Genomic DNA, 21,934 nt, shown 5'->3' with positions numbered 1-21,934 from the left:
GTATGCTCCATAGATACAGATGAAAAATAATTTAAAACTTCTAAAAAAATTAACAGGCATGCACACAGTAGTTTTTCAGATTGATACATTTTCTTTCTAATCATCATCCAAAAGGTACTGTTATTTAAAATTTTGTGAAGTCTTTATTATTGAAATTTGTCAAATATTATTAAAAACACACTGCTACAAATGTCCCGAAACCTTTTGCCTCCTGCAAACCATAAATAAATATGAAATTCTTTTTCCGAATAACCAACACCAAATCTTGAACGTGTTTTCCAAAACCAAACATCTTAATAAACATAGCTTGTGTTTAGTCATCATATAAATTAACAGCCTCCTCAATATTTGGCTGATATCTAAGAAGAATTACATCAAATCCAGGATGAATAGATTTCAACAATCTTCTTTGTTACATTAATAGTCAACTGAAAATCTGTTAGTTTTAACTGAATAATGTCAGAGCAGCGTATGGCAATTCCTTGTGTGCTGAAATAATTTTTATGTGTTATAGTGGTCGTCGCCTTCAGCATTAGCATAGAAAATAATATATATTTTAAAAGGAAAGACTTTTAGGACAAAAAGTAAATTATGTAAATACCAAGTGGGTTTTATACCACGAGATATTTAGTGTTGGTTTCGCTAGTTCTGCACATAAATTATGTTAGATATACCAATAATTTCATGATTTATAAGAATGACTGTTACTAACCTGATTACATCAAAACATATTTCATTATATTTCTATGTATTCTGACGGACATAGGATTTATAAATGATATATTGCCCTCATTTCTAATAAATTTATCGAAATAACAAATATTTACCAGCTGTGTTATTTCACTAAAATGTAAACCACTGAATATACCATTGAATTATTATGAATTAATCTGAAAAAAATCGAGACAGAAAACCGTTGACATCAACTTTATTTCCGTTTTAAAAAAGAACATTACCCTTCTGAATAGTTTGCAATATTTTACAGATTGGCCTTTAAATTGTGCCCTTGAAACTAAAAACTATATTTAAAAACCTGTGAAACAATCAAGCATACGTAAAATGCAATAATATCCACCACATTGTTCTTTAATGTAGCGATTGTTGCACATTCTTAAGATTTATTTACATTAGGGTCACGGCTTTCTTGCCTGTCCCAGTATTGCCCAATATTGACAACCCCCCATACCTCCGAGACAAACCCCCACCCCACCCCGAAAAAAGAAGACGCAAAAAGCTGTAAGCAAAAACAATTTTATAACTCTGATTGATCGTTTTTATATGATCGACATAAAGGTAAAGTTAAACTCATATTGGAAAGTTAAACTCATCCCTTTTATCATACTGCCTTGTGGAGAGATTTTGTCACTCTGAAAATTTATGCATAGATGTATTTATGTGTTTTCTATTATTTGCCTTATTATACCTAGCTTTTTTACCTCTCTGTACACTGAGTTTTTAAATTCTAACACAACTAAATCCATAGAGTAAAAAAAATCCCATATTTTTAAGAGCTTTAGATGGTATTAAACTTTTGTAAGAAATGGGTCAATAAATTAATATATTGACTGACTGAACAGAGTGATGGACACATTCTATAAGGGATAGAATATTGTGGGCAATATGCCTATCTTATATTTCAAATGATTATAATTGGTATCCCTGTGGCAACCGACTAACCTTGGCTGATACGTCTATGGTACATAAAGTAAACTTTCAAAATGTAGTGTCAGAATTTATAAGACAAAATGTAACCAATTGTGTGAGGAAATGATGATTACATTTATTACAAATTCTTACATTCAGAATGGTATTTCTTCAATTGTCTGGGATGTATAATAATAACAAATAATGTCATCCCGTTTTCTGTAGATGGAGGCGTATCTCCGATTTTATTACATTGAGGTCAGTGGTAGTGTTTTGAATGAACAATAGCTAAATAAGGCGGAATTCTTCCAATACGCCCCTTTATTAGATAAAGTTATCAGACTCGGCAAAATAGACAAATGCAGAAATAAAAACACACTGCTTTCATAACTCAACAATATTACAATAAATATTACACTTACAACCCTGGCCCAAATACACTTGATGTACAAAAATACCCATAATTCTCCCAAAATTGAAATAACTCTCAAAATGCAAATACACTATTGAAAATACATTGCAAATATCATTATCACTTCACGTGAAAATATGTATCAATATCTTGAAAATATTTCTTATAATTATCTTACCTTCATGGAAAATACTTTAATTTCATTCCCTCCCAGGAGGGTGACACCTGGAAAAAATATTACTCGTTGTCACGCTAACCGCCAAGCTCTCCGCCGAGAAGCTGAAGCGCTAACAATCGTATGACTTCATAATATGACGCACGCCTGGAGTTCGAAGACCGTTCGATCAGCTGTTTTTGTGTTCACTTTGTACAGATTTATTTTACCGACTTTCACTGCTTTATTTAAGCTATTTTATACATTGAGTGGTTTGCACAATCAATTTAATCATAATCAACCATTTTTATGGCAGTTTTAAGCTTGTCAGAATATGTTTCACTGATTTTACAAATCCAGTCGAGAGGCAGACGCCATTTTGTTTACTTGTTAACGTGTTAGCTTGGCTCTGTCTTTACATGTCAAAATTTGTCCTTGGGCACACTGAGTCGCGAACAAGACCGGAAGTGAGAAGTTGGACCCTTGCTTGCATTATTTCAAAGAGATAGTTATAGCCCTATTTAACAAAAAGATCTACCATCGAACAACATTCGTCACCACTCGCCCTTTCCATAATCTATAAGCTATTCGGCTTGTCCCGGAATAACACGAGTTGGTCACGGATGATTGAACAGATGTTCAGGAACAGGCGGGCTGTGTGGCGAAAACGTCACCAGTGAGTTGGTTTTCTTTTATGTCGCACTCAGCAATATTGAAGTTATTTGGCGGCAGTCTGTAAATAATTGAATCTGGAACAGACAATCTTGTGATCAACATCATGCGCATTGATCTACGCAGTTGGGATACGATGACATGTGTCAACTAAGTCAGCGGGAAAGCGTCACTCAATATATTTGTTTGGGCGGGAAAAACGTCATGTGAACTGGAGATGTTGAGGAGACCACTGCTGATGCAATTCAAGCAGTAGTACTAAAGGTTTAATAATGTGACATTATAATTAACAAAACAGATTATTACGGTTTAGAAATTACTGAGATAAAAGGCTTGTCAGAGTCCTTTAAACCAGCAAAATATAACACAGACCAGTTTAATATATTCAACACTATTTAGATTGAACTTAATTAAGCACCACCCGATTTTTTCATATTGCCATGAAACTGAGCAACCGTTACTATTAGCATATATCCTGGAAAGCTTAAAGGAGAATCCGAACGAAAACAAAACTTTTGATATATTGTAAAGGATATTATAAAAGTCACATTCCGTTATTAAAATTGGAGAAAAAGTTTGTAAAATATGCAATAAAAACACAAAAAAACGTACTCGTATTTCCGCCTTTTACGGAAACAACCGACAGTTAATGAGCAGAGGGGGTATCACGTGACATGACGTCACATGTGCCTGTTGCTGATGGCTGCCGCTTTGATTTTACCGCACAACTTAACAGTGTCCATGGATTCTGAAGCAGTAAAAGGTGTTCCTGTTGTCATTTCTGAAATGGATGTTAGACCGTATCAATACGATCCGATTTTACATCTTGCAAGACGATCTTCCAGTGAAGATGAAGAAGAAGAATGATTGTCATGGACAGAACCATCCTGACCTTTAATCTGGTAGGCAGCTACAGCACTTCATGTCAAATTCGCTGGAGTATAACATCCCCTTATCCCTGGTCTTTGCAGCTTGGAGAACCGCTGCAATATAAGATCGTCCTTGTTGACACTCCACGGTGGGTGGGGATAGGGGATGCCGAACCACATTACCCACGACATGGCTTCCCAATTCCCCGGTTCAAAACGAAGACATATGGATACCGACAATTCCTCGTCTGACGAGAGTACGACCCCCGACCTGACTACTGGCCACGCTTCCTGATTATTGAGGCTTGTGACAAGCAACCTTTGCAATTGAACCAGAACCCTTTTGCAATCTCCAAAGGTACCGCTGGTATCTGCGGAGAGGTTGCCAATGTCACAAAGCTCCGATCTGGCTCTCTCCTGATAGAATGTACTCGGAAACACCAATCTTTGAATCTTCTCAAAATACAAGAATTTGTAAATATCAAGGTCGCTGTCTCAGCACACAAAACACTTAATTCGTGTAGAGGCATTGTACGGGACAGAGCTCGATGCCTGTCTGACATGACTGAAGAACAAATTGTCAAGGAACTCTCTCAGCAATCCGTCACAGCCGTCAAACGATTTACCTTCAAAAAGGATGGTGTTGTTCAACCAACGAACACCTATCTCTTCACGTTCGCGCGAGCAAACATTCCTGACTCGATTAGAGCTGGTTATTGTAGCATTGGTGTGGAGGTGTATGTCCCCAATCCACTCCGGTGCTACAACTGCCAAAAGTTTGGACATGGATCCAAGTCCTGTCGTTCCTCTGCTGTCTGTTACCGCTGTGGTGACAAGCATGAGGGCAACGACTGTACTAAGGAAGTGAAGTGCACAAACTGCGGTGGTAACCATATAGCCTCTTCCAAGTTCTGCCCAGTATGGAAACGCGAATCCGAGATACTGAAGATTAAACACAAAAATTATGTATTTATGGACTATATTTAATCATTTTGAATAAATTGGAGCATTTTAACTACCCCCCTGGGGCAATTTGACCAAAACTCAAGGGCAATTTGACCAAATTTGCAGCGGGGGCAATTCGATTGGCAATTGTACTTGATTTAATCTATGTTAAAAATACCACTGACAGTAAGCTGTAACAGGGAATGATGGAGTATAAATGAATCTCGTGGGTAATTCTTCCTTCTTCAGCCTAGCTTTGGGATTTGTATGCCCCATGTGTGCTTGTCTCTTTCATATGCGTCCGACTCGGAATGATCGGACCATTTCTCCTGCCTAATTCTGTGTCTTTACTTAGAAAACGCTTGGTCTTTGGCAATATGGCGGACTCCAGGCACATTTGACGTCACAAAAGAGCGGAATTCACTCGTATTCTCTTTTAAAGGGCATCACGTGGAAAATGTTCCAGCAACGAAACAAATTATGCATAATGGCCTAAGCTGAGATTTACAGAAACTGTTTTCGCTATTTAAACATAATTATACAAAAGTTTTAATTGAAAATTTGGGAATATGTTTCTGATGACTTTATCTTTCACCCAGCAAATTATTGCAATTCACCCGTATTCTCTTTTAAAGGGCATTGTTTCCTGCAAGTTGACATTTTCTTACTAAACAATAAGAACAAAACCACGAAAATGTGGAATATTTTAAAGTACAAAATGACATGAAAACGTCAACGATGTTTTGTCAACAAAATGTACCCTTTTACAACTATGGGGCTGCAGAGTTCATACATGGGAGAGCTGAGTGTCTCTCATTCTGAAAATGTTCTCTTTCATCTTCAGACAACTATTCACATGAAAAATGTTAATAGCGTGTATATCTGCCATGTGTACGGATGACTGCTTCGGCCCTCCTCATGCTTGTTGTGAGTCTCCGGATTCGCTCCAGAGGCAGCTGCTGCCACTCCCGGTGCAAATCTCCTTCCAAACTTGCCAGATCTTGTACAGGCGGATCCACTGCTTGCACTCGCCGTCCAAGAATGTCCCAGACATGCTCCAATGGGTTCAGATCCGGGCTCATACACAGGGGGTAAGCCCTGTCCATGCTCAACTAGCATTTCCCCGACAGACAGTCGATTCTGGTACAGAGTGAGACCCAAACGTCGTAAGATTTTGATATTTCCAAATGAGCTGAATGGTCATGGATTATAACCTCTATATCATTTGGTCATGACACATGATATTTTGTTTACATTTGAAGCATTTCTTCATTCGTCTTTCGGTGCAAATCGAAAAAGCCGAGAAACCGACCATTTATGATGTCTTTACAACACAATCAATTGAAATCATTTCACGGATTGTTCATTTTTAGGCTAAATGAGGTTATGTAGCCGCTGTGTCAAGATTTTAGCTTCTGTCAAAACACACAACCTGAGAAATTAACGAAAACAACAACTCTATGCGCCAATGACGTCGAACTAAACACCACTCCAAACGAGCTCTCTTGTGAAGATTGTCAAGGCTGGACGCTTGATCACCCTCCTTGCCCTCATCCCAAGTGCCTTCATGCAGTTTCTTACTGTCATACTGCACAGAAGTCTTTTGGGGAGCTATAGGTCCTTCAGGGCGCCACTTGTAGTGAAAGGCTGACGTCTCACAAGGCGTGATAAATCCGGATCCTCAACTAGAGACGTCTTTCGGGTTCACCTGGCCTTGGTCGGTCCTGAACACGGTTGGTATGACGGTGTTTTTGAACAATCCCTGCATGACATTCCAATAATTTGCTTTCTCCTTCCTTCGTGCCATAGTAACAGATACTGATAAAATCATTGAAAAGTTTTGGAATTTTATACCCTTTGGGTAAATAGTGGCTTTTGAGACAATCGTGGGTAGAGTGCCTCACGTGCATGTTGGGGTGTGTTTTGGCGATTGATTTAGCAAAACCCTTAAACAATTTTGAAAGGGAATACAGTTCAAATAATACTCATCGGTACAATTCAAGATTTATCATTAGGTAAGTGAGTAGCGTAACCTTTATCATACCGGTACTAGATCCCATTGTAAGAAACACTTCAAATTTACAGGACAATCTCATAATAACTAAGAAAAATCCAAAATTTCATATTGATATCACAAACTGTTCCAGAGATACTGGTATGTTCCCATATGGGAATATTGATCATCGTGAAAAATGAAACAAAACGTTATTTTTGTGAAACACGGTACGAAACAGTTGTGAAGACTGTGGGGTGTATATTGTGATGTTTGTAAAAAAGTAACTGATGCAGCAGAATTGTGGATGTAAAGTGTTACCACTTGTTTATAAGTACATATGTGTGTCAAACTTAAGGCCAGTTTGCAAACCAGTTGTATTGTACAAGCGATGTTTAGAAACTGTTTTTCATATGGTCCCATGGACAAAAAAGTGTGTCACTTAGGACAATAAAGTGTGTCATATAAAAAAAATAGAAAAATCACACCTTTCTTTCTTGAAATTTAGTGAACAAAACTTTCTTTAACACATAAATCGATGATGCAGGAATGCTCCGAGAAGAGCTAGGTAATGAAATGTTTGTTAAACAATCACATGAATTACGATGATGAGGTGGTATATAACTTACAGTAGATTGATATTGATTGCTACCTCCACTAACACAAAATTTCAGCTGTCAAAATCATGTGGCAAGTGTTCCTAAATATTAGCTAGGTCATGTCAAGAAATGCCCTTGAACCAGGCCATCTGGTTCTAATGGGGGGATTTCAAAATCCATTTTAATTCTGTGTCTGACTGCTTTGCTAAATCTTTCTCAGACATGCCAGCACCTTTCAATCTCCTACAACATGTGTCGATCAGGTCATACACTAGACCTAGTCATAACCAAGGATAGTTGTGATATTCTGGATGTTGTTGAAGTCAGTGACAAACAGATATCTGATCATTCACTTGTCCAGTGCTCTTTCAAACTCACTAAACTTAGCTACTTGAAGACTCCAAATATAGACATTAGGCTGTTTTCTAATGACATTGAATCTTCTGAGCTGCTACAGTCCCTCTCTGGTTCTTGTGGAGTTGATAATTAGACTGATGTGTTTACTACTTGCTTATCTCGAATATTGGATAAGCATGCTCCTCTGAAGTCTAATTCTGTTGTCATTCATCCTCACTGTGGCTGGTATAACGATGAAATCAGCAAACAGAAACAGATATGCGGTGCAGCTGAAAAACGATGGCGTTGTTCAAAATGAGCATTTGTATGCACCTCGACAGAACACAACTGCAACAATTTCAAGGAATTTTATTGAAGTGGGATACAAATTGTACAACACAGCAGCAATTTATGTCAAGCCAACAAGCCAAAATCTCCTTAACTTATCCAGAGGAAATAAGATATTATATATCCAAAGCTAATGCAACTTCTTCTAGCCTGGATGCCATACCAACATGGCTTTTAAAAACAAGTTTGGATTCTCTCTTCAGTACATTATCCAATGTGGTCAACAGTTCATTGAGGGATGCCATGGTTTTCAAACAGGTAGTCGTCACTCCTCTCATTACGTAGTATACAAAGTGACAGTTCTATTACATGGTCCCTCTATAAGGCTTATGTTCCAAAAAGCCTTTCTCAAGGATGAGAATTGTGAGCTCCCTGCCTAAGGTGTATTTCTTCTAAACTAAGGCTTTATGAAAAAGTGCTTTCCATTGTTGGTTTATCCTGAGTGGATATGACCTCAGTTTTAGGTGGATAGAAAAGGGTTCGACTCTTTAATAAGGGAGTAATACCGTGTCGTGAGGGACAATCTGTAATTCCTCTCTGACGAACCCTCTTGACGGCCTGTTTTTAAGTAGTACAAGTTCGCTGTGTTGTCTTTGATGTCGACTTGGTCGACGTGGTATGTTTTCATGGACCATATCGGATGGGTCGCACATTTTCTACTGCCCCCCTCGTATTTACCCGGCTGGTACAGGTATCTAATGCTGACCTGGTCCGGTAATGTTTTTTCCGATCGACGTGATGCTGCAGACGATTCGGCAGCAACAGATTTCATTTCGATGGCTTCGATGGGTCTCTTGCCCACGAGTCTGGTGACTTCATTGTTAATGGCATCCACAACTCGCGGCAAGCATAAAACCCATTCCATATTTCTGCTTTTGGGATGGATTAAATCCTGCGAGTACTGGTGCGAGAACATGCGTTAAGCTAAGGTGCGATTGAATTTCTTGACGATGGCTCGGCCGCAGTGAACTCCAGCCACGCCTCGCCGAACATGCACTTTGTGCTTGACTAGCAGCTGCGACATGGTTCCCATAAACTCGTGTCCAGGATCGACTTGCAAGACGGCAAGCCAGGTCAAGCGACTGTGTTTGTAGATGCATTCCAAGGCTTTGGTGACTTCGGTCGAATCTTTGGTTGTTAACGGTTCGGATTCCTTGTAGCAACTGGCAACGTCCACGATGGTCAGGCATACTTGTAGGTTTTACATCCTACCCTGTCGTGTGGGAGAAACAGGAGGTTGGCTTGATGGATGCGATTTGGCATCAAAATGCTGAATGTACCGAGGCGCCGGCAGGTAGACTCACCAGAGAGCTTGTTTTTAAAGCCAAGCTTTGGCTTTTTCTTTGGAGACTCGAGCAGCTTCAGCGAGTTTCGGTTTGGTGTCCGTGCCTTTCCAATATCCACGTGGGCTGTAATAGATTTTTTCCATGAATTATGTATTTAGGATATTTTTTTTGTACTTTGATATTAAGGTGTCCGTACGCGTTAGTGTTTACAACGTCGATGGCAACCCATCATTTGGTGTCCATGGGCGACGACGTTTTGTTCGCAATCAGTCCGTAGATCCTGTGTCCGCCACTTCTCAAACTGTTCATTCGGTGTTTAAACGTTTTATTCTTGAACAGGGCTTCCTTGAATCTGGCGTGGCTTAAGTGGTATTTTACCACATGTTTTTTAACGCCTTTCGATTTTCTGATTTTGTCGTCTTCAACTTTCTTAATGGAATACATCTTGGGACTTAACCCATTGTATTCCTCGATGGGTGTCCCAACACATTCGTCCTTCATCTTGTCTAGCACTTTTTTGTTGGCTTGGTCGGGGATCGGGTGGTCTTTTGAATAGTCGTTGGTATCGTACAGGTGAATGTGTTACGACATGTCCTCGTACATGTCTTTTGTTTGTATATTCAACAACCAGGAATCAGTGTCTATACAAGAGTTCACACCTGTTGTTGTACTCTTGTTTCAATTCCTTATAGTTGAAACTGTACATTAAATATTTCGATAAGTGGAGGATGCTCATCCCAACGTAGGCGGGCCGGTTGAGCCTGACGTGGCTTTTAGCCATGTGCAGCGCTACCAAGTCATTATCGAAGATTTTACATCGATTAAAGACAGGCTGGCTATGAGTTTTCTCAGTTTTTCTTCCCCGCTGGATCGGACTAGTTTTACATTCACCTGTTTCCTTAAATTCTCAGATTCGTGTTCAATCGCATATAGGGCTCCATCCAGGGATTTTGAACGAATTTTGGAACTCGATGTACTCTGGTTAGCTTCATCCCCAATGACAAGTACAGCTGCAGGTTGGGTATCAGTTTCTCGATGCTGGTCAGTTTGTTAACTCTAAACAACGTCCGCTGATGTTCGGACATCGAGCCCGAATTCACAGTCAACTGTTCAGGAGCAAGTGGATAGCTGTTGTTGGTGGCGTGGAGTTCCGCGGGATATTCCAAGTCCACTTTGAATATGTATCCAGTCTTGAAGTTTTATGGAATAGCCATAATGTTGTTCGTATTAAAATTCTTGCTATCTACCCACTCAAAGCAGCCCCTAGGCAGATACTGGCTCATGGCCTAGGCGTACAGATATTTGGCGTTGTGGTAAAGAATTTGAATTCCATCTTTGCTGGGGTCGTAGCCTTTTACATACTCATTGTTGGCCTCCACATACCGTTTGAAGACCATCGAGATCCCGCTATGCAGGCCTTTCTCTACGAACGGGTGAATGTCCTAGTTGGTTAAAAGTGCCAGCTTCACCATGTTCTTTTTCAACAAGGCATCCCAAGAGAGACCGGGGGTGGAAAAATTCCACGCAGGGTCTAAGCCGTACTTACAGTACAAAAAGTTAACGCAAGGCAACATCACAGAATTAATAATTTCAGTTTTAGATATAAAATATATTCTCGTAAGTATAGGATACCTCAGCGCAATGCTGCATGTAAAACAATGACTAAAGTTTCTGGTCAAGGAACACCCATGCGACTGAGAAAATGCCCCAATATAGTGATCTCGGACCTCAGGGACACGCGCTGATTCGACGAGCCAGGAATCGTTGGCAAACTGTATGTCTTGCAATTGAAAAACAACATTTACAAATGCGTTGAAGTGACCTCCGGCGGATCCGGCAACGGCGGTAGCAGGCGATGTCATCGATACTGGAGGAGCAGTCAGCAACACTCGGTACGACCTAGTCCGCAACAACTACGATGAATGGAAATATCCACAGACTTTGGCGGCAAGCTGTTTGACCTGGTCGATGTTGGTTCTCCTTACGTTTTTATGGAAAACAAAGACCACTACCTGACGAAAGTCGTGAACAATGGAACGCTGCTCATGGCTTACATCCCGACGCAAAGACACAGTATGATCGTCAGCCCACTGTCGCGTAAAATAGCCCAAACTATACTGAAAGCCATTAAAAATGTAATTTGACATTCATACTTTCTTTACTCACACTAATTTCAACATATATAAACCTAACTGGCAGATATGTTTTAAGTGAACATCTGTGAATAATTTCATCTGCAAATGTCCAGTCAACAACAACATCAGTGACGCAACAATGACATCACACAAAGGAGGGGTCACTTGCAGTCAATATCGTGTGTGTCCAGCGTGCGCTGCAAGACATGCTCGCAGTCTTTGGGGCATTGAAAGACACACATTTCTCAGGAACAGCTGTTGGATGGTCTGCAGCCTCTGAGGGTCTGTGATCTGATCATGACACCACCCCCTCCAAAACGATCATGTTCAAGGACACAGTTTGGCGCGAGTCGTTTACCTTTACGTCAATAAATCTGTTGACGTCCATCTGCAAAGGATAAGTTAAACCTGGATTCATCTGAACAAATGACATCTGGCCATGTCCTGTTGCCAAGATTGGCCCCATTTGCTGCCCATCGCTGTCTGGCAAGTACAACGCTCTACTGTTACACTGTCTGAACTGCTTAAAGACTGCGTGTTTATAACTTAGTGCCTATGCTGAGAAATGCATCATCCTCCTAAGCTAGGCTCTGTCTATATTATTGCAAAGGGATTCTGGAACCTGTTTATGACGTCATTCCACTTCCGCTTCCAAGTTTCAAAATGAGGTCGCTTACTGCGAAAACTTTTCACAGTAATCTATACATATCTATACATGATAAACCAACAACGGTCATCATTTTTTTGTAAAGCCTTAGTTTAAAAAAAATAAACCTCATACAGGGAACTCACAATTCTCATCCAGCAACCCGATGGGTTTATCCTTGAGAAAGGTCTATTTTGGGGAAATAATCCTTATAGAGGGACCAAGTAATATAACTGTCACTATGTATACTACTCATTGAAAAGGCCAATTTACATCCGGATGAGTTAAAAAAAGCAACCGGCCAGTATCTAATCTGTCTTTCATTTCAAAATGTTTGGAGAAAAATATTTCAGGGAGGCTTGAATAACACCTACTCAATAACGGCCTGCTTGAACCCTTCAAGAGTGATTATCAATTCAAAATCAGGAGTTCACCACCTGAAAGATGGTGACTCCCACCTAACAAACAAATCTGAAATTGCAAACAAACTTGGCGAAACTTTGGCAAACCACTCCTCCTCATCAAATAATAACCCTCAGTTCCAGAAATACCAAACCCAACAAGAAAAGAAACCAGTCAATTTTAACTCTGATAATGGGGAGGATTACAACGAAACGTTTTCCCTCCATGAATTACGTACTGCCCTAGGACAGGCTCACGACACTGCGGCAGGAGCTGATGAAATCCATTATCAGCTTCTGAAACACCTCCCTGACATAGGCTTGGAAACACTCCTAAATATATTTGATGGAATCTGGACATCCGGACACTTTCCCCCTTCGTGGCACAATGCCATTATCATCCCTATACGAAAACCCGGCCGAGATCATACTGATCCCTCAAACTACCGTCCTATATCACTAACTAGCTGCGTTTGCAAAACCATGGAGCCCATGGTCAACAATCGATTAATCTGGTACTTGGAGACCAATAACCTCCTCAGTGACCTCCAATGTGGTTTCCGAAAAAACCGAAGTACCATTGACCATCTGGTGCGTCTGGAATCATTCATCAAAAACTCCATTGTCAACAAACAACATACAGTATCTATCTTTTTCGACTTAGAAAAAGCATATGATACAACGTGGAAACATGGTATCCTAAAATATTTACACGAGTTTGGATTGAGGGGTAGACTACCTCAATTCATATCTCAGTTTTTAAATAACAGACAATTTCAAGTTCGGGTGGGTTCCACACTGTCTGACTATTTCCACCAAGATCAGGGCGTCCCCCAAGGCAGCATCCTGTCTGTCACACTTTTTAGCATCAAAATTAACAGCCTCACTAACGTTCTGAACAGTTGCGTTGACGGATTCCTTTTCGTGGAAGACTTCAATATTTCATGTCGTGGTAAGAACATGTACGCAAAAGAAAGGCAGCTATAACTCTGCCTTAACAAAATCCAAAAATGGGCCAATGAAAATGGTTTTCAGTTTTCAAAATTTCCAAAACAAATTGTATTCACTTTTGTCGTAAATACAAACCACACAAGGATCCAGACCTAACTTTAGATGGTACTCCCATCAAGGTAGTAGAAGAGGCCAAATTCCTTGGACTTAGTTCGCAGTAAACTAGATTATGGCTCCATTGTCTACGGTGGAGCCTGCAAAAGCAATTTAGAAAAATTAGACTCTATCCACCACCAAGGGATGAGGCTCTGCCTGGGAGCTTTTAGGACCTCTCCGGTAGACAGTCTATATGCGAAGGCCAATGAACCTTCCCTTGAACAACGCTGCATTAAACTCTCACTGCAGTATATCACTAAATTACGTTCAAATGAGTCCAATCCAGCATACAATTGTGTCTTCAACCCGCTCTATGAAAACTTATTTCCTAAACTGCCAAGCCTGGTTCCACCACTTGGAATCAGGATCAAACCACACATATCTGCAGCTAACATTGATCTCAACATCATTGCAACATACAAACTTCTGTCCTCACCACCATGGCAAATGGTGAAACCACAGGTCGATCTTACCCTCACCAAACTCAAAAAGTCTGAAACAAATCCCTTGGTGTTCCAACAGGAACACAACCAGTTACGTTCGAAGTATAACACTCACAGATCCATTTTCACAGACGGATCCAAGGACGATGGCTAAGTTGCCATCGCTACAGTCATTTGATTCAAGACTGTCTCCTCTAGGATCCCCGACAACAGTTCTATTTTCTTTGCCGAGGCCAAAGCTATCTTTTCAGCTCTGACCTATATTAAACAGCAGAATCATTCCAAAAACTTCATCGTTTTCACAGATTCATTATCTTGCCTTCAAGCACTTTAAAATGTTACTTCGAGTCACCCCATCATTCTGGACATTTTGGAACTTTACAACGACCTCTCTACTGCCCAATGCAACATTGTCCTCTGCTGGTTGCCGTCGGCATAGCAGGTAACACTAAGGCCGATGCTGCAGCAAAAGCAGCTCTAGAAAAGCCCCTATCTCCACTGCTAATCCCGTACAGTGATTTCAAACCCACTATCAGAAGCTATACTCGGGACCTGATGCAAAAAAGGTGGGACACTCAAGTAGGAAGAAACAAACTCCACGAATTGAAGCCAACAATCGGTTATACCTACTTGAGTTGTAAGTCAAGACGTGATGAAGTAATTTTACGACGATGTATTGGCCACAGTCGATTTACACATGACTTTCTGCTAAAAACGGAAGGGGATGGACCCCCCATATGTCTCTCCTGCAATGAGGCTTTCACCGTCAAGCATATTCTGCTTGACTGTGTGGACTTTACATCTGCAAGGGACTCGCATTATCACGCAACCAATCTGAAAGATCTGTTCTCCAGCGTGAGCGCTCATCTGATACTGAACTACCTGAGGGAAGTTGATCTCTATCATAAACTGTAACTGTGTAATGTCACTAACGAATTTACCTGCTTTTCAATTTAGTGCTATGACATTCTGTTCCAAAATGACAATGTAACGAACGTGTTTCTTTGAAATCAAACCACTTTGTACTTACAATGCATATTTTTGTACTTACAATGTATATTAATGCAGACTTGTTCTCGTCACTATATGGCTGGAATAATGCCGATGTGACGTAAAGCCCAACTCAACTCAACTCAATTATCAATTCAAACATAGCACATAGCGCTTGCTCGTGTCAATAACGGTGTCATCAGGACAATAGACCAGCAGAATGTCACCCTGAATGTCATCATCTGCCTTCGCCACCATAGACCACACGATACTGCTTTCTCGCTTGGAGGAAAGACTCGGTGTTACAGGAAAGGCTCTTTCTTGTTTGATTCAGTTTGTCAAGATTGGCGATGTTACCTCACTGACGATAACAGTTAACGTTGGTGTTCCACAGGGTTCAGTTCTGATGGCTTTACCGTTTCAGCAGATATATCCTACCAATTAGTGATATAATCAGGAAACACGGTTTGATCATTCATCTCAAGGCTCACGACAATCAGACCTACATATCTACAAGTACAACCAGAAATTATTGAGAATTTTAAGATTGTATTTTTTTATTTTTTTAGTCATTACTCACGTATTAAATGTGAATATAAGCAGAACATAACTCCAGATTCAAAGACAGGTGAAAGTTACTATTTTGTCAAGTCACCTAGTCAGCAATGCTGGCTTCAATGTGGAAGGCATACTACTGATCAAAAAAGTTAGAAAGTCGAGGACCATGCTGTCCCAATATCGGACCACTTCTTCTTTCATTTCAGCAATATTTGTCAGATTTTTCTTATTGACACTTCCCTTCATAAGTCCCCAAACATTTTCTATTGGATTTAGGTCTTAGATTTAGATTTTAGACTATAGCTTGGAAAATCTAATAATGTCATATTTTGGTCCAAAACCAGGCCTGTGAATGCTTTGAACGATGTTTTGGGTCGTTGTCCTCCTGGAAAATCCAAATATTTCCATATAACACGTGAGCAGATGGAAGTAAATGTCCCTCGAGAATATCTGTGTACCGCTCACTATTCATATTCCCTTCAAATACACAGAGGAGCGTTGCCCCTTTCGCAGATATGCCACCCCACACGTTAAATTTCGGACTGTGCTGATACAAAGGTTTTTCAGTTTGTATGGTCCAGAATTTCAGTGTATTAGGAAACAGCCACACAGAACTTTCATCTGAGAAAATCACTTTGTCCAAGTTAAAATTTCTATGCTGTAAGCACCAGTTCAACCTTTGCTCCTTTTGTTCAGGTTTCATGATCGGTGATGGAATTCCTCGACTTTTCTGCCACAGTTCCTCTATCAATCATATCCAGCCTTAACTCCTTCGTTTGTTTTTAGACCGCCTCCGTGGTGTAGTGGTTAGAGCGTCCGCCCGGAGAGCGGAAGGTCGCGGGTTCGATCCCCGACCGCGTCATACCAAAAGACGTTAAAATATGGTACTTGTTGGTCCCTGCCTGGCGCTCGGCATTAATGGGTACAACAAGGACTGGTCGGCTCGGAGTCAGTATAATGTGTCTGAGTGGGGTATTCATGCTTCACTGCGGCATGGTATCTCAGTGGAGTAGCACTATAAAACCAGCTTCTGTCTGGGCTAGTACAAGCAGCCGCACATACACATACACACGCATGCACGTCGTCATATGAGCGAAATATTCTCCAGCACGACGTTAAACCCAATTTCACCTCACCTCACCTCGTTTGTTTTTAGAAACAAGAATACCAAGCCGCCTCCTGTCACCAACAGTCAATTTCTGGGCCTACCTGGTGCTCAATGCCATATCCATTTGATAGCTGGTCTAGGTTGTTTATACTAGAAATCCAATTAAACATATTCCTAAAATTCTCAATAATTTCTGGTCATACTATATAAAGCCATCTGAAACTGCTACTGGAATCAGTCAAATTGAAGCCTCTGTGAGCGGTGTTAGATCCTGGATGACTGTGAATTTTCTCAAAGTAAATGAGAGTAAAACAGAATTTCTACTACTTGGTTCTAAACAGCAGCTTTTGAAATTGGCTGCACCTCTGTCACTTAACATTGGCAACAGCAATGTCGCAAACCATAACATCTGTAAGAAATCTTGGAATCATACTCCATTCCCTTAAAATACATGTCAAGTCCTTGAGCAAAACTTGCTTCTTCCACATTCACAACATCACTAAAATCCGCCATCTTCTTGACCATAAAAACGGCAAGATTTCCTTTGCAGACTCTCATCTCATCACGACTGTATTATTGTAACTCTGTTTTCTTCCATATTCCTTCATCTCTGATGCCAAAGTTACAGCGAATCCAGAATGCAGCAGCAATGGCTGTAACGCGCAGGCCCGGAACAGAGCATAAGACACCTATCCTGTAGGCCCTCCACTGGCTGTCTTTGATTTCAGGATTGAGTGCAAAATACTTCTTCTAGCCCCAAACTGTGTCTATGATGAATCATCGTGTCAAAAGACTTGTGAGCACATAGCAACCAACCCGTACTCTCCGTTCTGTCGACCATCTTCGCCTATGAGTCCCAATTATGAAATCATCAATGTGTGATCGAGCCTTCTCTGCCTCAGATCACCTACTGTGGAACGATCTACATCTTCCTTTGATGATTGTGACAAACCTTAGACTATCTTAGACACACCTCTCCAAGCAAGCCTTTTACTAGCTTTTCTGAATGACTTTTTCTTATATCTCCTGTATAAAGCGCCACTGCGCAAGCTGTATGGGTGGAAGTTAGGCGCTATAGAATAATAATTATATAATTATTCTATTATTTGAAATAAAGAATTGAACACATCATTCATTGTTTTCCTCATTTATTATTGCAGTTTATGTAAACAATTTGATTTTAATGATGATCCTGCCAGTGTTCCTACATGGGAACATTTAAGTTTAATTCAACATTTTGACCTTAATTCCTGGCTACAACGAAAAAATTTCTTTTGCCATTATATACCTACATCATTTGTTTTTAAGGACATGTGAAGTAAGTTTTAAACTAATGCAATTTTATTTGTCAATTATTTTATAGACCGTTTTCGGTTAAAAACACGTTTTTGGGCATTTTCTTTCAAAAAAACTTCAAAATATGATTTAGAATGTTAGAACATTGGCAATTATCTTTAGATCAATATGGTTAAAACGTATTAATTTATCTTCAATCATAAAAAAGTTACAAAGCCTTTTATGACATGTTCCCAGTGCATGAAAAAGGTTAAAATATGTTAGGTGGTACTTAATAAAGTTCCATGTGTATATATTGAATAAACAATAAACAAGGTTACAATGAATGAGCCCCACAAAGTGCTAGAATTGGTTCTTTACTAAGAAAGTTTAATCCAAACTATAACATATGTTACATTTGACCACTTTCTAAATGGCATTGTGTATTTCATAATGAGAGGATATTCAAGACTGGATATTCTTTTGTCTTTACAGTTTATATTTACTTGCACATCCGGTTGTTCATCCAAAAAGTTTGTCCTTATCCAAATTTGTTTTATGTTTCAGATTTCTCATTCACTGTAATGTAAAACAACCCATGGATTCCCGATGAGATGTTACTATGTGGTTACTGTGGTCAGGTTATTCCACCAGAGACTCAATGTGTAGAGGGAGAAGAGGCGTATCATGAGGAGTGTATCAAGTGAGTATAGTGTGTCTGTCGTGTCTCACTTCTGGGTAGGCTTTCTATTTAGTTCCACTTATATGTGACCATATTTGGATGATTTGACGAGTTTAACAAGTGTTCGTCATCAAGTATCTCAATATTTCAGTCTGCTGTACCTGATTAAAAAAAACATGGGAAGTAAAAGCATCTTATTATGGTGAATATGTCATTAACATAGGAATGTTAAATGTCTCTGTATCATTTTATCACCACACAAACGAACAGTATTTCCCAAATTTACTCACATTAGAAATAAACGACTTATCAGGCGTCAAATACACAATGCCAATTTAGAAAGTGGTCAAATGTAAGATATGTGATATTTGGGATTACAGTTTTTCAGTAAAGTACAGATTCTAGTACTTTGGGGGTTGAGTCCCATCCGGAACCGAAAGTGTAATCCCAAATATAACATATGTTACAATTGACCACTTTCTAAATTGGCATTGTGTATTTCATAGCTTTCGGCCTTGGGAGCCGTGCCGATTAACACTTATCAGAGGGGTACACAAAGTCCGCAGTCTAAGCTACCAGTTGTCCGACTTCCATTTTTGTGGAAGCCGCGGTGGCTGAGCGGTCTAGGCGTCTGACCTTGTGTGCTGGCGATTAGGCGATCTGAGGGTATGGGCTCGAATCCCGGATGGGACTCAACCCCAAAAGTACTAAAAACTGTACTTTACTAAGAAAGTGTAATCCCAAATATAACATATGTTAGACTTATCAGGCGACCAAATGAACAGCGTTTGAAATCTATGTATCATCTGGCTGTCAGATTTACACACGTTTAAAGGGTTGTTTAAAGGTCACATAAACCCTACGGGGTACAAATACATAAATCACTAACTGGCATCCTTATAAATGAAACCCCGTCATTAAAACTACTCATTTCGACCTTTAATTGACTTAAATCGACCTTTTTGACAACAGTGCACAATTCTCACCCGCGAACGAAATTTCAACCAATCAGAGCGGAGCGCCTCTGTGACGTTATATGAGGAATAGCTTTGAGGGCCGATGCAGAATTCATCTACATTTTAGGGGTTAAATTATCTTGTTTACAGGCTTGTAAAACCTGAAATCGTGACAATTGTTGTGGAAAATGAAAGCTATATGTTCTCACAATCTACTGTCATTTAATTGTCATCCAAATTGATCCCATTTCTGTGTTTTTTACCTCGATATTTAATCATGTCATGTAAAAATCTGTTTGTATTCTCAAAACAGTGTCGGCCCATAAGTTTTCACATGCAATACAGCAATTAATACTCCCTTGTTGTAACCCGTGTTAGGTGGTATAAACCTACACATGTTATTTGTCATCATTCACTTGATGGTCAGTTAATGAATTTATAACAAGTATAATTAGTGGTAACACACTTAGATTACCCGGCAAAGGTTCCCATTTGGCATTTCTTGTCTCTGGAGTAAATATTCAACATTATAAACATCGATCAAAGGATTAACCGATAACACGCTGATTGATTAATTACTTTTATCTTACACAGCGGAATTGTCAAAAGGTAGTGTTTATGTATGTAGATTTACTTATCTATACTGAATACACTCTGTCGTGTCTGTGTCTGCGTAAAAACAACGTCCTTCTTTCAAAGGATTAACCGGCAATACATTGATTGATTGCCCATTATTGGCTAACTAAATTACTGTTTTTAAAGAAAGGCGGCCATTATGCAATTAGTTGCCAGGTGTGCTATCTTGGGTGACCAATGAGACTATACACCAATACCTGAAAAGATTTATCACTTTTTCGTATATTAAACTGTTAAAAGACACATCATTTGGAACAGTTTTGTGAATATTGATGGATACATTCCTCGAACAAGGTAATGGCCTGATATTGTTCCTATAACTTTAATCTGTTTTAATTTTAATATTTGCATTTTGTTTGTATTCATTTGTCGTAGCATTTAACAGAATCATTGTTTTCGCCGTGAAGTGTAATGAGACAGACAACATGTACTAGGGTGTGTGTGCGAATTATGATTCACATTGGCAAACGATAAAATGTCTAGATATTACAGTTCTGTTATAAATTCACTATAAGTATCAGCGGATCGTCTGCTTTTTATTTAGTTTCAAAATGCATACAAGTATGATAATAAACTAATTAGGATTATAAGACCAAATATAAAGACGCACATTGACTAGTATCTACATACTGGTGAGTGGACATTAACCACGTGAATGTAGCAAGAAATTTATCGCGCAGTATTGTGACTTCGACCCCCACCTCGCTTCCGTGGAAGAAATCGTTATGTTATAAGTTGTGTCATGCAAAATCCGTTTGGTTATGATTCCAATACATATTTAACTACGAGTAGAAAGTAGTCTTGATTTTCTAACTTGATGAAAACAAACTATAATCTCATTAATTCTAACAGATATTTTTATTTTTAAAAATGGCGGCGCCCTGTCGGGAACATCCGCCAGTCTGAGGATAAATGGTATTTAGTTTGTTTTAACCGAGTTACAAAATCAAAACTACTTTCTACTGGTAGTAAAATATGTATTTTATTGATGGCCAATAGGATTTTGCATGACATAGCATATAACATAACAATTTCTCTCGTGGCAGCGAGGTGGGTGTCAATATAATACTACTTACAATATTATTGCTACTTCGACCACAACCTCACTTCCGAGGAAGAAATCGTTGTTACAAGTTGTGTCATAGAAAATCTTTATGGTCATCAATCATATGCATATTTTACTACAACTAGTAAGTAGTTTTGATTCTTTAACTTCCGTGAAGCGATCTGAACACACTAAGATATCGTTTCAGACTTCCACAACGCTCGCTTCGCACTCACAAACATAACCCATTTAGCGCGAACTGCGGGGTCCTGTGGAAATCTGTGCATGGGGACACCATTGCCCGACCCCAAGGAGCAATTGACGACAAAGCAACGATTCGGCATGTCGTCGTTGATGTCGAGAAATCATCAAAATGATGAGCGTGCTACACATTTTCTATACAACTAACTGAAAATCGTTCCTCATATGACGTCACTGCAGTGCTCTGGCGACAGAGTTACGTAACCTGTCTGTGGTTTCGTTGGCGGGCGAGAGAGAAGCAGGCGACTTTTTGGCCACTTTTAATCGCTCGGTATTAATTAACCACAAGTTTTTAAAGAATGAATTTGGTGTTCCGCATAAGACTAACCACACATCTTTCATATGTAATAGTTAAAAGAGTAACAAAAAACAAAGTTTAGTGGTTCTTTAAATAAACGAACACTCCACTCTGTATTTACATCTGACCATTGTT

At 39.6% G+C, this 21,934-nt stretch overlaps 1 protein-coding gene across 3 annotated transcripts in view; it reads left to right on the top strand.

Moving 5' to 3' along the window:
• Positions 1-21,934, top strand: part of LOC124286842 — a 199,570-nt gene that overhangs the window by 21,744 nt on the left and 155,892 nt on the right. For 2 of the 3 annotated variants that reach the window (XM_046723282.1, XM_046723283.1), the window contains exon 2: positions 18,489-18,624. In XM_046723282.1, the coding sequence (XP_046579238.1) occupies positions 18,536-18,624 (89 nt within the window). In that variant the 5' untranslated portion in view covers positions 18,489-18,535. Of the gene's footprint in view, positions 1-18,488; positions 18,625-21,934 lie in introns of those variants that run through there. The other variant, XM_046723284.1, reaches the window with a different exon arrangement.

The sequence above is a fragment of the Haliotis rubra genome, unplaced genomic scaffold, assembly GCF_003918875.1.
Source record: "Haliotis rubra isolate DU_JTF1 unplaced genomic scaffold, ASM391887v1 Scf393, whole genome shotgun sequence".
NCBI lineage: Eukaryota > Metazoa > Mollusca > Gastropoda > Lepetellida > Haliotidae > Haliotis > Haliotis rubra.
The sequence above is the reverse complement of the archived record's forward strand: the minus strand, read 5'-3'. Positions and strand labels throughout refer to the sequence as shown.